Source organism: Panthera tigris, chromosome D3 (genome assembly GCF_018350195.1).
Source record: "Panthera tigris isolate Pti1 chromosome D3, P.tigris_Pti1_mat1.1, whole genome shotgun sequence".
NCBI lineage: Eukaryota > Metazoa > Chordata > Mammalia > Carnivora > Felidae > Panthera > Panthera tigris.
Genome location: NC_056671.1, coordinates 77,271,744 through 77,292,067, shown reverse-complemented (window position 1 = coordinate 77,292,067; position 20,324 = coordinate 77,271,744). Strand labels below are relative to the sequence as shown.

The following is a 20,324-nucleotide window of genomic DNA, read 5'->3' as shown; positions in this document are numbered from 1 at the left end:
TTTTGTTTTCCCTCCAGATCACTCAGCAGGAGATGGATACTGTTGTGAACACTCAGCATGAGATTCTGAGACAAGTAAATGAAATGAAGTAAGTCAACAAAAGTAATCGCCGAGTGTTAAGTGATAAATTTATCCAAAATTCATGACTTCTCTCTGTATATATGCAAGCACATTATTATTGTAAGAATTCTGCATGGGGATAAGAATCATGTTTTAGATTTTTTTTTTTTAAATTTTCTTTAACGTTTATTTACTATTGAGAGACAGAGAAACACAAAGCATGAGCAGGGGAGGGGCAGAGAGAGGGGGAGACACAGAATCTAAAGCAGGCTCCAGGCTCTGAGCTGTCAGCACAGAGCCCGACTCGGGGCTCGAACTCACGGACCATGAGATCATGACCTGAGCCAAAGTCAGTCGCCTAACCAACTGAGCCACCCAGGTGCCCCTAGTTTTTTGTTTTGTTTTTTGTTTTTTTTTTTTTTTGATTCATTTTGAAATAGGGGAATGTAAAGTACAAGAACTTTGATATTTAAAAGCTACCAACATCCCTAAATTTTCAAATTGTTCTAAGGCAGAAAAGAAAAAAATGCTTCAGTACTTTTGTGCTTTGTGCCAAAGTGAACACCAGAAAAATTGCTTTAGCAACTTACAAGAAAATATGTTTGTCACAGCTACTTGACAGCCAGGAATATTCATACATTTCTAAAATAACAATATATGTAATATATAGCAATTCTATGAAAAAATGCTAGAAGAGTAAACGTGCATAGTATTGTAGGGCAACAACACAAACATACCTCATGCAGGAACTTGTTGATGGAATAAAAACCATATGGAAGGAAATATGCTGTATGTGACTACCTCCCTTTCACTCCATCTTGTACCCTGAGAGTTGTACCCAACAAAGAGTTGGAGCAGAGAGGAGCTACTGTGTCTGTGGAACTTTGATAAGTTTCTAAAAAGTATTCACTTAGGCAGATAATTAACAGCTTTTGATGCCTAGTGTAGAGAAGCAGCCAAAATGTTACATTTCATAAGCTAACACTTCAGAGCACTGCCCGACCGATACAACCCTTGACAAACAAGAATGTCGAGGTGAGTTCTTTAGCCCTGGAAAACTAAACAGTATTAGGTTAAACAGAAGGTGATAATATCTACACCTAGAGATTAGAGGCAACCCAACTTATAACTGCAAACTGGTACTTCTTTCCCTTGTGCTATTTGGCATTTTAAAAAATCTTTGAGTTGCGAACTCATGATTAAAATATTTATGACTCTAAATGAATAAATTCTTTCAGAAATAGACTGGATCATGTGGCATTATTTTTAAAAGTCTTTAGTTTCATATAATTTTAGACTTTGAACATTGCAAAAATAGTATAATTTCCATATATCCCTCACCCACCTTCCCCTAATGTTGACACCTTACGTAACCATAGCACAGTCAGAACTAAGAAATTAACATTGGTACGGTACTGTTAACTAATGATCTTACTCAGCTTTTGCCTGTTTTCCACGAATGCCTTTTTTTCTGTTCCAGGATCCTGTCCAGCAACACACATTGCATTTAGTTATTTCCCTTTAGACTTCGGCAGTCTGAGATAGTCCTTCCTTCCTTGTCTTTCATGCCCATGACAGTTTCTGCAGTGAGCGCTTTTTTGGTCCACTGCCTCTCGGTTTGGGTTTGTCTGGTGTTTACTCACGATTGGATGGAGGTTCTACACTTTTGAGAAGAATGCACCATCGTATCATGTTCATGATGTCAGTATGTCTCGCTCCTGTTGACATTGGCTGCGATCACTTGATTTGGTGGTTTCTTCCTGCTTTCTCTACTTTAAAGTTACTGTTTTTCCCTTGGTGATTAATTATATTTCAGAAAAGATACTTTGAGACTATGTAAGTTTGTAATGTCCTGTTTTAGTTTAAACTTTTGCTTGCTAATTGTAGCCTCCATTGATGTTGTGCCTGAAACAAGAATGAGATGTTTCCCAAATGCTATTTTTTTCCTATTTTCATCATTCCTTCCCACGTATTTTTTGGAATTCCGTAAGGACCAGCTTTCTGTTCTCCCCCATTTATTTATTCAGTCAATCATTTATTTCATATGGACCCATGGATATTCTGTGGATTGCGATCCAATATTATCATTATTTGTTGCTCACATTGTTCAACTCTGGTAATTAAGAACTCCTTCAGGTTGGCTTCTGTGTTTTTTCAACAAGCCCCATCTTTTTTTTAAAGCATTTCTTTACTTTCTGGTGTTACACTGTGTTTCAGGCACATCTTGTATTTTCTCTGTCCCAGCTCTAGAATCAACCACTTCTTCAGTGAGCCCTGATTCCTTTTATTGGAGAAAAGTATTTAGAAACCCTAGATCTGGGCACTAGGTGTGCTCATTACCACTGTGGTGCCACTGCTTGTAGATATCTCAGTAGACAGAGGTCTGGAATATATGAATGTGTAATAACCCACATGTATACGATTATCTTTATTTTTGTACCCATCACTCTACATTTGCATTTAAAAAAAAAAAAAAACCCGAGATTAACCACACACTTTGGATTCTGGTTGGACCAGACTGGACTGAACATTACAGCGTTGATTTTTTACCTCGTCCTTCCTGATTTGAAAATTCTTTCTCTGAGAGGGAGAAACCTGGTTCTTACCTATGATTTTTTTTTTACTAATTTTAGTGTGCACGTAACGTACCCATAAAGTGGTTTCAAATTGTCAACTTCTGTCACTGTGAGAAACATATTTACTGATGGATTTATGTAAAGTTCCTTTTGCCTCTAGACTTACAGTCTGTAATGCAGACCCTATTTTCCAGGCAGTTACTTAGTTCATTTCTCCTCTTCCCCATTCTCTTCAGTGTGGTTAGGATATGCATTTAGAATACAGTTAGATTTCTTTGGTAGTGTTTGTGTTCTTCCTACATCCTGGTTGATTTTCAGTGTGTGTATTTTGGGTATGTGAAGGGAATGTAAATACTATGTTCTGCAAGGTTCTAAGAGTTGAAATGTATGTGTTCACTGAAGTATAGCTCCCTCTTCACCACTAGCACCCATCCCCACTTCTCCCCTTCTTTCTAGCCTTTTCCCACCCACCCCCCGTTGGTCACCTGTCCCATTAACTTCTAGTTTGTTCATCCTGTGTTTCTTCTGCACATGTGTATTTCCTTAGATCCCCTTCTTTCGTATGTGAATGGTGGCATATTCTAGATACCCTTTTGTGCTTTGCTTGTTTCACTTAAAGAGTCGTACTAAAACATCTTAAGATTCAATTAGTGGTCATCCTAGCCATCCGACTGTATTATCCATGAAGGACTTATTTAGGGTAGTTAGCAATCCTTGTAAATTCCCACTTGCCGATTGAGAACAAATGTCATGCCTACCATAAGTGAGTGTAAAATCTGAACTCGAGTTTCTAAATTTGTCCTCTAGAGTTTTTTCCTTCTGGATTAAGCTTCAGAAAAAAACTGTAAAGAGACAGGAAATACTTGCCTTTTATGGAAAGGGTGATTTGTGTCTTTATGGATTGTCATATCCTTAGAGAGAATCATAGAATTTTTTGAGCAGAAGCATGAGGTACAGTCCCCTTCAATTTACAGAAAAAGGAAAAAAAGCTCTGAATGATAGAAGGTCACAACAGTCAGAACTAGTTTCCTTATCCCCTTACTTTGAAGTGCTATTTTCTAGCATACCGGAAAGCCTTGCCAATTGTTATTTTCACTTTAGAAATTTTCACACATACAGAGAAGTTGAGCATGAAAGCCTTCCCTCATATCCCCATGCCCCCAGGTTCAACAGTTATTAATAACTGGTTGGTGTCAGCCTGAGCTATTCATTATGAATTACCCTCATCAGTTTCTCCAAATTTTAGTGACGGTGATGGCTGGAGCCTAAATCCCTCATTTCCTTAGAGGTCGTTGAAAGGTGGCACTCTCTTCTCAGGTTCCCTGTTCGGTTAAAAAGAATTTCTCCCATCACTTGTTTGTTATTCTGAAACAGTCCAAGAAAGGCAGAATAAATACTTGACTCTTTTTTCCTTACCATTTTTCAAAATCATGAGTTGGTGTCCTGGCACCGTGCAAGGTTAAATGATGAGGTAGTGAGGGGTGGTTTTCTTTCTTTTCAACCCATGGATTTTAACATATTTTGCCCTTATGATTCTTAGTCTTTACAAGTGATATTCAGAGAGGCTCGTCTTTGGTCACTAGCAGCCCGTTAGCTCCTGTGTCATTTTGAAATAACCCCAGAACTTAGTAGTGTTTGATAGCTTCTTTTCTTTAAGGTGTAAGACTTTCCAGGTTTCAGGGCACCCGGCTGGCTCCGTCAGTAGAGCTTGAGACTCATGATCTCAGGATCATGAGGTTCAAGCCCCTCATTGGGCATGGAGCCTACTTAAAAAAAAAAAAGAAAGAAAGAAAGACTTTTCCATGTTTCTTTTATACATTTCCATCCCACACGTGGCAAAAGGCATTTTTCTTTGGATCCCTTGTCTTCTTTTTAAGTTTGTTTATTTAGAGAAAGAGAGTGTTCACGTGAGCAGGGGAGGGGCAGAGAGAGAGAGAGCGAGAGAGAGAATCCCAAGCAGGCTCCGCCAGGCTTGAACTCACAAACTGTGAGGTCATGACCTGAGCTAAAATCAAGGTCAGATATTTAACTGATTGAACCACCCAGGAGCCCCTGGATCCCTTTTCTTTTACTAGGAAATGGAGTATATTGTATAGACAGTCTGGTGCTTGTTGCTCCTGGGTTGTCATTGCTTCTAGACCATTTTATTTTATATGTTATGTTATGTTATGTTATGTTATGTTATGTTATGTTATGTTATGTTATGTTATGTTATGATCTATCTTTTTTAGTGGTAAACTAAAAAATGTGGGCTCACACTCACAGCTCAGATGTCAAGAGTCACATGCTTTACTGACTCAGCCAGCCAGGTGCCCCACTTCTAGGCCTTTTCAATGAACAGAGTTACAAATGCTTTTCAAGCTCTACCATTTGTGTGTTGGTTTGTGTCATCTGTTAATTAGTTATATTTTTTAAATATTGAATTCAAAGTATAAATGCCCTTTTCGGTGAGTAGGGAGTGTTGAACATTTCATGTTTACTTTTACCTAATTTATTGAGTGCCTTTTGCATTCTAGGTACTGTGCTAGGCATTTTTAATTTTTTTTTTTTATTTTGAGAAAGAGCACGAGCTGGGGAGGGGCAGAGAGGGATGGAGAGAAAGAATCCCAAGCAGGGTCTCTGTACTGTCAACGCGGAGCCCCGTGTGGGGCTTGAACTTGCGAACTGTGAGATGGTGACCTGAGCCGAGGAGATCAAGAGTCAGATGTTTAGCAGACTGAGCCACCCACGCACCCCTTGCATAAACATCTTCACATATTCTTCTGGGACCTTGCTCTTGGTTACCCGTTTCTGTACCTTCAACCTGGCCCTGTAATGCGATACTTAAGTGCTTAACAATCTTTATTCCTTCCTGATCATCACGTTATGTCACCCAGGATACTCATCCTGTCCTCAGGCCCTGTAACCCAGGCCCTCCTTCGCCCCCTCCACATCCCTTTTCTCTGCTCCACCCCTCGACACATAGGGTAGACCAGGCCCATCCTTAGCTCTGGATCCCCTTCTTTCTACCACTGCTGACCCTTGTTCCATCAGTGATTCTCTGTGTCTTCTACCTTTAACTTTCTTTCAGTGCTGCGGCTTCCGTTTGTAAAAGGGTTTGCTTTTCTGGTATCTAAAACTAATTTTAAACTAATTTAATTGACCTTTTTAACTGTTGCTTTTCTTTTTTCTTCCCTTTTATCTGAGTTCCTAAAAGAGTAGACCAAACTACCTGTCTTCACTTCCAAACCACAGTGATTTGCCATCGTACCCCTACTGATCACCTTCCGTCCCGTCTTCACTGGGGAGGGCTTCCTGGGGCAGCCGGCGCTTTCCCACCCCTTTCACTGGGGACATTTTAAGACGTCCCCGTGCAGCACTCGCTCTCTGGCCCCTCTGCTTCAGTTCGGCCTTCTTCACTTGTGGCTCCTCCTTACATCCCTCAAAGGGTGTTTTTCTCTGGGGTTCTCCAGCCCTCTCTCTCTCTCTCACTCACTTGACCTGTCCCCTCCTTCCACCAGTCCCACCTCCGTGGAACCCTCCTCATCCTTCAACACTCCGCTCTCAGGGCCCCGCTGAGATGAACGCCCCTTCCTCGTGGAGCTCTAGACGTGCCTCCGTCACGTCGCTCTCCTGCCAGACCACCAGTGTCGGCAGGGTGGGAACTCCGCTTTTCTCTCCATTTCTGTCCCTAAAAATTGCCTGGCTCATAACACGTACCAAATCTATGTTGGCACGGTCAACAGGCGAATGAATGAGTGAATGAATGAATGAATGAATGATTGAATGGGAACACATTAAGTGACTCAGTCTTTGTGTATTAAAGAGACAGTTATGTGTAAGCAATTGCATGCTTCTGGGAAGCAATATTCTTAAACGCAGGTTTGTGAGGAAGTTCTCTATTTTGGGATACTTTGTTCTTGCTAAGTATTTAGGCATATTAAAATATAATCCTTAATTTGAGTTTTAATGGAAGAGCTTAGACTCCCGTGAGTTTTCTCGAGCATGTGTGCCGTTAAGAAATTTTAATCAACACGTGCCATTTATTCAGAAAGCACTTGAGATATCTTGTAGCAAGTTTTAAAGTCTTGTTCATATAACTCAAATGTGATTTTTGGAGATTGAGTATACTTAACATTCAGCCTGGTAGACTGTTCTTTCTAAGTAATTCTGACATTTGAGTTCCTCTTTTTGTTTTCTTCTGGCAGAGCTTTTACTTATTCTTGTTTTTTATTTTTTTTGAACTTTTACTTACATGTATAAGTATTTCTCTGTGTTTTTATTAAAATTTTTTTCTTTCTCCAAAGTTTTATTTAAATTCTAGTTAGTTAACATATAGTGTAATGTTGGTTTCAGGAGTAGAATTTAGTGATTCATCCCTTACGTACAACACCCAGTGCTCATTACGAGTGCCCCCCCCTGAATACCCATCATGCATCCAGCCCATCCCTTCCAGTAACCCTCAGTTTGTTCGCTATAGTTCAGTTTCTTATGTTTTGCTTCCTTCTCTTTTTTTTCCTCCCATCTATGTTTTGTTTCTTTTTTTTTTTTTTTTTTTTAAATTTTTTTTTTTTCAACATTTTTAATTTATTTTTGGGACAGAGAGAGACAGAGCATGAACGGGGGAGGGGCAGAGAGAGAGGGAGACACAGAATCGGAAACAGGCTCCAGGCTCCGAGCCATCAGCCCAGAGCCCGACGCGGGGCTCGAACTCACGGACCGCGAGATCGTGACCTGGCTGAAGTCGGACGCTTAACCGACTGCGCCACCCAGGCGCCCCTATGTTTTGTTTCTTAATTCCACATATGAGTGAAATTATATGGTATTTGTCTTTCTCTGACTTCTTTCACTTAGCATAATACTCTAGCTTCATCCACATCATTGCAGATGGCAAGATTTCATTCTTTTTTATAGCTAATATTCCAGTGTGTGTGTCTATGTTTGTATACACATATATATACACGTACACCACATCATCTGTATCCGTTCGTCAGTCCATGGATATTTGGGCTGTTTCCGTAACTTGGCTATTGTTGGTAATGCTGCTGTAAACTCGGGGTACGTGTATCCCTTCAAATCAGTATGTTTTGCACTACAAATACCTACTAGTGCAACTGCTGGGTCGTAGGGTAGTTCTGTTTTTAAGTTTCTGAGGAACCTCCGTACTCTTTTCCAGAGTGGCTGCACCAGTTTGCATTCCCACCAACAGTGTAAGAGTGTTCCCCTTTCTCTGCATCCTCACCAACATCTGTTGTTTCCCGTGTTGTTAATTTTAGCCCTTCTGGCAGGTGTGAGGTGATATCTCATTGTGGTTTTGATTTGCATTTCCCTGATGCTGAGCGATGTTGAGCATCTTTTCATGTGTCTGTTGGCCATCTCGATGTCTTCTTTGGAAAAATGTCTGTTCGTGCCTTCTGCCCATTTTTTAACTGGAAAAGCTTTTAGTTTTTAAACTACATTTTACTCCAGGGAAATAAGTTAGATAACTTATTTATTCATTTATCCAAATTGAACTATAACTGTCAAAGGCATTGTCAGGAAATCAGAGACATGCCCCCTTTTCTGGGGGAGCATGTGCTCAATGAGGAAGAAAATCCATTTATAGTTACAGAGAAGAAAATGTGTGTGTGTGTGTGTGTGTGTGTGTTTAGGGTATGGCTGCATTTGGCATTGAAGGTTCACGGGAAGGAGACTAGAGGAAGGCAGCCATTTGAACTAGGCTTTCCATTTTAGGATGTTGCTCTTGGAGGGAAGGGTCAGAACCAGGAAAAGCAATATGGACCAGAGGCTTAAAGTGAAAGATATCTTCAGGGACAACAGGAGTCTAGACATAAAATAGAGCATTAGGAAATAGAGTTAGAAAGATGAGCCACAAAGAGGTTATGGAGACCCGTAAGGATTTTTAAAGAGTATGGCCGTTTTCAAACATACACACAAGTAGAGAGATTACGTGGTGACCCCCTGCATCTCCATCAGTTTGCCCATCCACTCGTATTTTATCTACCTCACCAAAAAATCCCTACACTTGGAGATGTATCATAATACAAATGTTAATAACATAAACTGCTTGCATTTATAGAGCTTCTTAAGTAAAATTACGTTTTCGGGTAACTTGAAATTCACGAATCTTCCTTTCTTTCTTAGTAAATAGTTTCGTTACATTTCTGCCATTACTTAAAACAAACAAACAAAAAACCTTTGTAGTCTCTTACTGTCATGTTCAAACTCGTAACCAAAGGTCACACTCAGTGTTAGAACTCTTTGTCTTACATCTAATAGTGGAAGCAGTCTTACAGGGAAATTGTATTTGAAGTCGTGCATAAAGTAAAATGTTCTATAAGGTCAAAATTACTCTCCAGAAAGACACCACATCAGAGACCGACACACCAGTATGCCAAACAGCCAGCTTTCCCTTCGTATTTGAAACAGGTGCTTCTTTAGTTGGGTTCTAGTTGAAGTTCTAGGTTTGTATAAAGAGCTGTATGAGGGAACTGCGTAGAAAAATAGGTAGAAATACGTTTGTCTAAGGGGTCCCTGAGACTACCCCCAGGTTCTGTGATTTCCTAGAAGGACGCACAGTTGTGATTTATTATAATGAAAGGATATAAAATAAAACCAGCAAAGATGGAAGGCGTATGCCTGGTGTGGAGTCCAGGAGAAACCAGGCACAAGCTGTCCTCCCCCGTTGTCCTCCCCAGTAGAGTTGCATGAACAGTGCTTATTCCTCCCAGCGGCGATGAGTGACACGCACAGAGCTTTGCCAACCAACGGAGCTCACCCAAGCCTTAGTGTCCAGGGTTTAGGGGTCAGTCACATAGGCGTGGAGCACGCAGGTAACTGACCTTAACTGCTCAGTCTCCAGTCCCCCTAGAGGTCAGACTGATACCACATGGGCCGCATGCAAACAAAAACGTAAATCACATTGTTAGCATAAACCATCTGGCATGGCCCAAGGCTCCGGGTAGAGAAGGAGGCCCTTATTAGGCAAGATATTTCAAAGGCGGGTCCTCAAAACCTTCGGAATATGCAGGGTTTGTGCAGTCCAGAGCTGATGAGTTAATCCTTTATTGCACAACATTAAACACTTAGATCTGAGTCCATTAAGAGTATCACCCATTATCGGGGCGCCTGGGTGGCTCTGTCAGTTAAGCACGTGACTCTCTGGTTTCGGCTCAGGTCGTGATCTCATGGTTCACGGGATCGAGCCCCGCGTCGGGCTCTGTGCTGACAGTGCAGACAGAGCCTGCTTGGGACTCTCTCCCTCCCTCTCTCTCTCTCTCTCTCTCTCTGCCCCTCCCCCTGCTCACGCATTCTCTCTCAAAATAATATTTAAAAAAAAGTATCAGCTGTTATTCAGTATCCATTTACGATACTGGTTTTAACACAAATTATTTAGCGGTATTCCCTATGTGGCTGTTTTTTAGATGATCTGTGTAGTAAAAGAAAGATGCAATGTTAAGTTGTAGTTTTGTAAATTATTTTCCAATCTTGAAGACAATTCAGTATTTCTAAATACTGATTTTTTTAATAATCTACCATATTGGGCTTAGAAATACATCTAACCACTTGAAATATGTGACTGAAAAAATTACTTTTCTAGCACTTCTCTTGTTTAAGGGGATTTTCTGTTTCAGGAATTCCATGAGTGACACCGTCAGACTGGTCAGTGGCCTCCAGCATCCGGGATCTGCAGGGGGAGTTTATGAGTCGACCCAGCACTTCAATGACATCAAAGAACACCTCCACATAGTAAAGAGGGACATAGATCACTTGGTGCAGCGAAATATGGTAAGCTCTTTTCCTTCTGCTTTTATAATTGTCAGCCTTCCTTAGAAAGGGAAGAACGCACATTCTTTTTTCTTTTCTTTTCTTTTCTCTTCTTTTCTTTTCTTTTCTTTTCTTCTCTTTTCTTTTTATTAAGTCTTTTTTTTTTTTTTTTTAATTTTTTTTTTTTTAACTTTTTTTATTTATTTTTGGGACAGAGAGAGACAGAGCATGAACGGGGGAGGGGCAGAGAGAGAGGGAGACACAGAATCAGAAACAGGCTCCAGGCTCCGAGCCATCAGCCCAGATCCCGACGCGGGGCTCGAACTCACGGACCGCGAGATCGTGACCTGGCTGAAGTCGGACGCTTAACCGACTGCGCCACCCAGGCGCCCCTAAGTCTTTTTTTAAAAAAAAGTTTGTTTATTTTTGAGAGAGAGCACAAGCAGGGGAGGGGCAGAGAGAGAGGGAGGGAGACACAGAATCTGAAACAGACTCCATGCTCTGAGCCCGACGTGGGGCTTGAACCCACAAACTGCAAGATCATGACCTGAGCTGAAGTCGGATGCTTTACCGACTGAGCCACCCAGGAGCCCCAGGGAGAACGCGTATTCTGCTGAAAATATTTGAACTTTTTAGTGAGTGCTAATGTTCATTTTTAATATTTAAGGTGAAATTATTCCATACGATCCAAATGTCTATATGTTCCATGCTCCCATACCCTACTGAATAGAATTTTTTAAAAAACTTGTTATTCCTATCATTGGAGCTGTCGCGGTTTCTGACTTATTTTCCTAGATTCTTTCTGTAAATTTTCCTTTAAAAAAAAAGGTCTTATTTTCAGCAGTGGTGTCAAATAAACAGCTTAAAAAAAGTGGTATCTCTTGACCCTTCACCGAGACACAGCAAGACTCACGGCTGCTGAGTAGCCCCTGTGTCTCTGCCTGGGCTGTGGGAAGCACACGTCTGACGCTGGCTGACTGTGGCCTTTCTTTAGGCGAGACTCTTCTTTTTCCCAACAGCTTTTCCTGTCTTACTTCGTGCACTTTTTAAAAGTTCTTCTGGTTTTTTTTCGAGGAGGGGGGAGGGGTACTTTACTTTCTTAGGCCTGTTTTTTAAGTATAAGCCCCAGGTACGTTTTTAGAGATTGGCCATAACGATGAAAGTAGGCAACAGTTACCCAAGTTGGATGTGCATAAGAGACGACACTGGACAGTGGGCCTGTGGTGCTTGTTAAGTCTTTTGCTTGGAAGTTTTTCCTTAACTTCCTTACTGCCCTTCAAACCCCTTATCAAATTCACAAGTGCTTGTGGGACTTGCCGCTTCCTCTTGTGATCCAGTCTCCTCAAAATGACCGACACTAAAACTTCAGTGTGAAACAACCCAATTACAAATGTGCTGGAGAAATGAGTGGTGTTCATGGGAAAAGCTTGTACCGGGGCACCTGGGTGCCTCAGTCACTTAAGCATCTGGTTCTGATTTCGGCTCCGGTCGTGGTCTCACAGTTGGTGAGTTCGAGCCCCGCATCGGACTCTGCGCTCTGCACTCTGACAGTGCAGAACCTACTCGGGATCCTCTCTCTCTCCCTCTCTCTACCCCTCCCCTGCTCATGCTCTCGCCCTCTGTCTCAAACTAAATAAACAGTTTTTTTTAATTATTAAAAAAAAAAGTAAAAGCTTGTACATGTATGAAAAGATGCTCAAGCTACTTCTATAATGAGAGAAATGAATTGGGGCGGGGGGCGGTCTGTAGTTTATCCCTCCATTGTTTCTTTTCCTAATATAAGCAGAAACCATTGTCAAATCTTCCCCTACTCTTAACGGAAGGTAGCATATACTGTGCGTCTGTCTTCTCCCTGCTTTCTTCCCTTCTCCACATGGCCATAGGAGTGTGCACGGCTTCCTTACTGCTTTTATAGCCACGTGAGCCCCATTGTGCGATTGTATCATAGTTTATACGATAATTTCTAACGAGAAGTCTGTCAGTCTTTTGTTTTTCTGTGCCCAATGTGTTTTTTTCTGCTTTTAAGATTTTAATCTAATACTGATTTTCAACAGTTTCATTGTGATATGCTTTGCTTTTGTTTTTCTGCTTGGGGCTTAATATCTTGGTTCTGTGCATTTATAGCTGTCTTTAATTTGGAAAATTTTTAGCCAGGTTTCTTTCAGGTTTTTTTTTTTTTTCCTGTTAGACTTTTTCTTTTCTTTTCTTCTAATGTGTGTTTGTTTACTTTGAGAGGGAGAGAGAATTCCAAGCAGGCTCCCTGCTGTCAGCTCCAAGCCCGACGCAGGAATCAAAATCGAGAGTCAGATGTTGGACCAACTGAGCTACTCAAATGCACCTCTGTTAGACTTTTTTTAGTTGTGGATCACTTCTATTGCCACGTCTTCGGGTTTCTTGATGTTTTCTTCTGCAGTGTCTAATGTCCTGCTAATCTCCTCCAAAGTATCTTTTTGTGTGTTAGTCTCTGGAAATTCCATTTGGGTCCCTTTTTTATATCTTCCATTTCCTCATCATGTTTGTATTTTTCTCTACATTCGTAAGCCCAGACATGTTTACAGTATGTTTTAATGTCTTTCTTGGGTAATTCCATCATCTGTGTCATTTCTGGGTCTATTTTTACTGATTAATTCTTCTCCTAAGACTGGGTCAAGTTTCCTTCTTTGCATACCTGGTAATTTTTCATTGGATGCTAAACATTTATACTTTTATGTTACTGGTTGTTGCATTTTGTTGTATTCCTTTAAATAGTATTCGACTTTGTTGTGGTCTACAGTTAAGTTTGGGGGGTTAGTTTGATCTCTTCAAGGTATGTTTTTTAAGCATACCTTTTAGGATGGGTCTGGTTAGGATTCCTCAGCACCGTTGATATTTTGCACCACAAACTTTTTTTGTGTGGGAAACCGTTCTGTGTGTTATTGGCCTCTACCCACTGGGTGCCAGTGGCACTTCCCAGTCGTGACAATCCAGATGTCTTCAGACGTGGCCAGCTGTCCTCTGGCCAAATGAACTGCCCCTGGTTGAGAACCACCAGTCGAAGAGTTCATTTCTCCCCACTATAGTGGTGTCTCTGGCTGGCTGGTGGGAAAACAGACTGTTCCCAGCCCTTCCCGTGAGCTCTGGGAGTTGTCTGGCCTCTTGCTTGGAGTAGTTCTCCCCTAGCCATGTGGAGTTTTGCACCACGCGTGTACAGATTAGATTCAGCCAAAGATTTGAAGGACTCTTCTGCAAACTTCAGAGACTTCTGTCTCTGCTGTTACCCTTTTTCTTATTCTGTCACATACAGCCGCCTTAGCCTCCCTAAAATACAGTATCTGACTTCTTAGCTCAGTAGGACCACTCTCTTCTCTCTGGGGGCCCTCCCTGTGTGTAGAATCTACCTCCGGGCCACTGCCTGTGGCCGCAGTTTGTAAACAGGTGTTTCGTATATTTTGTCTTGTTGTCAAGGTGACTGAGCTGTTCCTAGTCAGCCCTTCAGAGGTGGAAGCAGAAAATGTTCCTCCTATCCCATAATTTTTTATATGGAGTATTTATATTAATCTTTTGATAAACATTTTTTTAACTTCCATTTTAATTTCTTCTCTGACCCATGGTTTTTTCTTTTATTTAAAAAAAATTTTTAATGTCTATTTTTGAGAGAGAGAGAGAAAGAGCATAATCAGGGGAGGGGCAGAGAGAGGGAGACACGGAATCTGAGGCCAGGCTCCAGGCTCTGAGCTGTCAGCACAGACCCTGATGTGGGGTTTGAACTCAACAAACCAAGAGATCGTGACCTGAGCCAAAGTCCAGTGCTTAACCGACTGAGCCACTGAGCCCTGATCCATGGACTTAAAGTTGTCTTCCTTTGGCCTTTTTTTCCCCCCTAAAATGCTGATCCCTTAATTTCTTGCTATCTTGTTTGCTGCCTTTGCCTGCAGACAGGTGTCTTTTGTTTTGTTTTGTACTTAAGAGAGAGCGCGCGCGTATGAGCAGAAGAGAGGGGCAGAGGGAAAGAAAGAGAATCTCAGGCAGGCTCTATACTCCACATGGAGCCTGACTCGGGGCTCGATCGCCCAATCCTGGGATCATGACCTAAGCTGAAATCAAGAGTTGGACGCTCAACCTAGGTGCCCCCAGACAGGTGTTCGTTTTAGATTGGATTTGTTTCTAGGTTTGCCAGTTGTCTTCTGTGAGTTGGTCCATATTATGTAGTCTACCTTCCTGGAAGTCCTAATACCAGATTTTTAAAAAATATCTATTGTTGTTTAGGAAAGAAAATTAATATGTTAAATAACTTTCCTGAGGTCATTAGCTAGTATGTGGTAGAAGGGAAGAACTTAGGTCTTTAACATGTAATCTTGTCTCCTTTATATTTTTAGATACTGTCTTTCTTAACTATTTTTTTATATATGTCTTGCATATACATATTTTTCAAATATGACTTAATAGTTTTCTTACTGACCATCACCTCTCATCCAAAGCATTATCGCCTATTCCCTTAGCTCCGTTTGAGGTTATTTTCTCCCAACTTCAGCCTGTGTTGCAATGACCAGGTTGATGCTGTGGATACATATGTACCGAAGAATGTTGGCAACCACATGACCAACCACAATGTTGGTGCCGAAGAATGTAACCATGTAATTGCCTGAACCAGAACACTTTTGAGAAGGGGATACTGTTGATAATTACTCTAGTACAGCAAGTATAAACCGGATGTGTCCAGGGAATTCGTGGTTTGTGACCATCAAGAGCACAAAATATTCATCGTCACTGTGATGACGATTCGGGCCAGATGGCAACGAGTTAGTGACTGGACCATGAAGGTGGAGGCCTTCCAGTATCATCTACTCTTTCAGAAAGTCAGGTGGTAGGGGCGCCTGGCTGGCTCACTCCGAAGAGCATGAGACTCTTGATCTTGGGGTCATGAGTTTGAGCCCCACGTTGGGTGTAGAGATTACTAAAAAAATAAATAAATGAACTTTAAAAGGTGGTAAAAGTTATGGGGGTGGAAGATATTTATGGGATGAATAAATGAAATGCTTTAGTTTATGTAGTCCACCATGAATTTTGTAAAGATTGCACATTTACTTCTTTTTCTAGAATACCAATTTGACTAACCATAACACAAAGTCCTTTGCCTTACAGCCATCAAATGAAAGGCCAAAATGCCCAGAACTACCACCATTTCCATCGTGTTTATCTACGATGCACTTTGTTATATTTGTAGTGGTACAAACGGTGTTATTCGTGGGTTATATCATGTATAGGTAAGTCTCTAACATGTAACTGAACATTTTTATGTACTTGTTTAATTTTAAATGCTCGGAAGTCCTCAGTGCTCATCACAGTACTGTGATGTATAAGTACATTTCAGTACTTATAGAATTCAGTTTACACAAAGCAAATGTTGTTTCTAGTCTATTTCAGTCACGTGGGAGTGCACGTATAAAATATTCGTATGTTTATCTTAGTGCATCTTCTACTCCAAAAGACAATGTGTATTTCAACTTTAAACAGTCCTGTTCTTTCTAAAGTAAAACATATAGAACTTTCAGGTTTTTTTTCTTTCTCTTTTTCCTTAGGACTCAGCAAGAAGCAGCTGCCAAAAAATTCTTTTGACCACCATTTTCCTATGTGTTCATCATGTATGTGTGTACAAAATGTTGTCTTTTTGAGGGAATTTAAGTATTTAAATTGCTTCATAGTCTAAATTATTAAATTTTGTATAAAATAACTGTTTAAACCTTGATTTGCGGTAAGAATAAACCTTAAAACAAAGACAACCACATGTAAATTTGTGCATAGTACATAAATCTATTTAAATTTCAGTGAATTTCTGGCCAGTAGAATACAGCCACTGAACAGAATATTGATAAAGAAGATGGTAAATAATAGAAACTGGGGGCACCCTCCAGATGTGAAAGTTACCCCTACATCTCCAGTGTTGGAGGTTTCTTTATTTAACATAAATACACTTGCCCTCCTATCCTCCCCCTCCCCCCCACCAACTCTGTGGTCTAAGAGCTCCCCATCATGTCCATTTTGTAACCAGAGTCTTTTCTTAGAGATCAGAGTTTCCCACTCTGTGACCCAGTCCTGCAGGCCTTTAATGCAGTTCCCTTTGAAATCAAAGAATATTTTGTCTGAGAGCTTTAGGATCTAGAGAATAGGCTTCAGAGTGTTGAAGTATTTTTCCCTCCGATCATCCATGATACATTTCACTTTTAAAGGGAATTTCGGAAGAAAGTTAATAGCTGCTCTTTGCCTGAAAAACCGTTTAGGTGAAAACGTTCCTGTGATCATGGTTTTTATAGGTCTTCTGCCTGGTAACGTTCATTTCACGGCTGCTCACGTTCTCGAACGCCTGCATTCCAACAGTGTCCGTTCAATATTAATGAAAATGATTTTCGGGTTATTTGTAATTTAAGGAACTCATTTCTGCCATGTTGTACAGTGTGTAAATTCAGCTCTGATGGCATGTCCTGAGGGTCAAGTTCACAAAACCTAGCACTACGTTTTGGTTAATGTGACTCCATGTCATCTGGTGTCATTTAAATCAAGGAGTCTGTAGTAGAAGCAGTGTTAAGATTTTGAAGGCAGCATTTGAAAAATAGAATTGATAGTTCCGATTTCTTTTTTTTTTTTAATGCCAGAACTAAGGATATTGTGAAGCACTTGTGAGGAAGCTTGACCTTGAAATGTCAGGCTGGAAGGGGTTATTGTAGTCTTTGTACATAGTTGTTCTAGGTATTCTAGAAACGGTCGGTAAAGGACATTTTAAAATGCAGACCTCATGTTTTCACAGCTGATGTAGACCTATTTTTTACTGGCTGCAAAAGACTCTTCAGTAGTTATCTGTCCTTTGTCACAGCAGCCAAAATAATACTGTGTTACAAAACAGTACGGTTTCATTCTTCCAGACCTTCCTGAATTTGTTCTCAAAAGTCATCCACAGATGGGGCTAACTGCCTAAAGCCTCTACGAAGGCTGTGGGGAACTCTGCCTTTCAGCAGTCCCTACTCCTTACTGTATACGCACACAGTCCTAGCCTTGCTTTCTAGATTAACGTTCATCCTGGAACGCTGAACGAGAATATTCTAGTGACTGCCCGCTCTGCTTGGGTCACTTTCACAGAGAACATGCTTCTCGGATGTGTGTCCTTGGTAGCAGTAACATTCTGAAATTCACGTTTCAGAGACATCATCACAGAATTTGCTTTTAATGTGTAGAAAACCAAAAAGACAAAACCCTTCCGAAGCATGTTGAGGTTGCGGGCTGGGACAGTTGGGAGGTCCTCTTGAGATGAAAGGCTGCACGCACACTGTCCGGTGTTACAAAACCGTGGTCACACGTGCCCGGACATCCGGCAGGAAAACCGGACATGTGTGCCCCGCGTCCACCGCGTGCGGAGGGGCCGTGCGGCCGCTCCTGACCCGGGGGGTGGGGGGGCGGGCAGCCGCATCTACGAGAGCGCATGCACCTTTTTCTCCTTTACTTAGTAATTTCATGTTCTTGAAAATCACTTAGTAAAGCAGTTCGCACAGGCTCTTCGTCATATCATTTGAAATTCGGTTTCTTTTCCTCCAAATCACAGACTTCAGGTAGCTTCCTTTCTGAAGAAAAATATTCGCTCTGTGGAGAAATCAGTCACTGCCAGGATCCTTTCATTTCTGTACTATTTTGTATAATTGAATTTGTTAACTTCTCTCACACCAGCAAGTATTTTACAGGTGCCTTGGATTAAAACAAAATTGATTTTAAATTTTTAGTGCAACTCATTGTGCTTCCGATGCCACTTTTAAAAAGAAATCCAGTTACACCATGGCTAGTGCTTTTATTTAATGTATGTACTTGTGTTCTGATTGTTCGAATGTCTTATTCAGCTTGAAATTTCCCTGTGAAGCCTCAGACAGTAAACGATGTTTTGGAGGTATTCAAGGAGGTATATTCATCAGCGCCTCTCAGAGTGTGGTCCGCGGACCATCTGGGTCATGGTGTGCTCGTGCAGAATGCAGATTCCGGGGCTCCATTCTAGGGCACCTGCATCAGAATTCAGGGGCGGGGCTTCAGGATGTCCTGTTCCACAAGCACCTCAGCTGATTCTGAGCACACTAATGTCTGAGAACCACTAGGATGAGGAATGCAAAAAAAGAAGTCTTTGGTTCTGTTGGTTTAAAGCTGAGCTGAGAGCATAATATAACATTGTCATCATCAATGACATTAGCAAATGTGCACTGATTCTGTTATAATTAACAAGTGATGTTCTTTTTACTAAAACTCTTGGTTTATTAATAGCCACACGCCAAACCCAGGTTGTTGCCTGTAGCTCTTGGCACTTTGGTTGATGGCTTTTAAACTTACAAAATCACCAGATCATGGTGAAGCCGTGAGAACTCCCATCTCAGAGTCCGCCTGCTAAAGCCTTTTGCTTTCCTGATTGCAATTTTTGTGGCATTTTATCTCAGACAATTGTACTTTTTGATAACTTGGGGAAAACAGAAATTACTTGAATAAGGGATTGCCTGATCCGATGCATTGCAGAGATAACAATCTTTGTAAAGAATTTCAATAACAGTTGTGAATATTAAGATGTGATTATCTTTTCCTGTTCATGTGCTTACTGCAGGGAGATAGTGAACAAACGACTATATGGGGGGTTTTTTTATTTATAAGATCTAATGTAAAATCACCACTTGCAACTTTTTAGACCTGTATGTTTGCCTGTTTAATATATTTCTTTTAAAGTTTAAAAGGGTTTTCTATCCACTGTTAATTTCAATTGGATAACATTTTGTCAAGTGTTTTTTTTCTGATTGTTATTTGATGCTAGCTGAAATTCGAGAAATGACATTGACCTTATTCAAATAAAGAAATATTTTAGTAAATTTACTTTTCTCCTTCCTTGATCTCGGGTAAGAAGGAGTTCCTTATTTTCCAAGTAGGCCCTGGTTGTGATCGCGTTCATCTGTTGCTCTGTGCTGTACCCTAGGCGGCCTCCCTCACGCAGAATCAACGCACGGAAGCGTAAAAAGAGAAGTAGAAATGAAAATGGGTACAGCTTACCCTCGCTGGTAATGAAAAACACAAACTAATTAAAACTGCATTTGATGCTTTCACCTTTAATAACCAAATACTGGTAAAAGTGTAGTTAAGCTGGAACTCTTAATCATTACTAATGGCAGTTTTAAAAAGCACTTTAATCTCCTTTGGCAAGCACCGTTTATTTAGCCAAGTCATTCCAATTTTGAGAGCCCGTGTAGTATTAAAAGGAAAGAACAGGGCTTTGGTGTGAGACAGAACTGGGCTTAAATCTTGGCTCTGCCGCTTACGAAGCATGACCTTCACTTTCTTTCTACTTGGCCCCCCGGGCTGGGAGCGTTGTAAAAGAGTCTTCTGAAGTGGTCTCAGAAAATGGTAGACCCTCTTCTGCTAGAACACGCAGAAATACTGGATAGAATAAACTAAGAGATGTAAATCAATTCGATGGGTTTGAAAGAAATCGGGGGAGACGACAGTCACGCCCGATCGGTATGCCTGCTGGGAGGGGGTGGTCGAGAGCAGGCTATGCACAGATAGACCCTGGGCGCCAGTTAGAGGCTGAGGAGTTCGCTCGGGGCGTTGGGGAGAGTCCTTGCCCGCCTTGCCATCGTAAAGATTTGGGATTTTATTCAGGTGTGATGAGAGATCTTCGGTAGGCCTGCACCCGGCTGTCCCCTGTCACAAATCTTGGGATGTTTCCGGAGGAATCAAAAGATTTGACACAGCAGCGAAGAGTTTCCCGGATGTCCAAGTGGAAGGGCCGGTGTAACAAACTGAGGAATAAAAGGATTTTAAAGACATCCCATTTTTTCGGTGGAATTCTCGACGGGGGAGACCATGAGAGATTTGATTTGGTAAAACAGCAATACCAGGGCGTGAGTCCCGAATAGTTGCCACGGGTTGTGGCTGCCACCTGAAGGTCTCTCT

General features: G+C 41.2%; 1 protein-coding gene across 2 annotated transcripts in view; it reads left to right on the top strand.

The window, feature by feature from the left end:
• The window catches only part of LMAN1 (lectin, mannose binding 1), a 34,561-nt gene extending 15,340 nt beyond the window's left edge, over positions 1-19,221 (top strand). For both annotated transcript variants that reach the window (XM_042962285.1, XM_042962284.1), the window contains exons 10-13: positions 18-88; positions 10,250-10,403; positions 15,504-15,625; positions 15,941-19,221. In XM_042962285.1, the coding sequence (XP_042818219.1) occupies positions 18-88; positions 10,250-10,403; positions 15,504-15,625; positions 15,941-15,977 (384 nt within the window). In that variant the 3' untranslated portion in view covers positions 15,978-19,221. The remainder of the gene's footprint in view (positions 1-17; positions 89-10,249; positions 10,404-15,503; positions 15,626-15,940) is intronic.
• Positions 19,222-20,324: the final 1,103 nt, after the last annotated feature.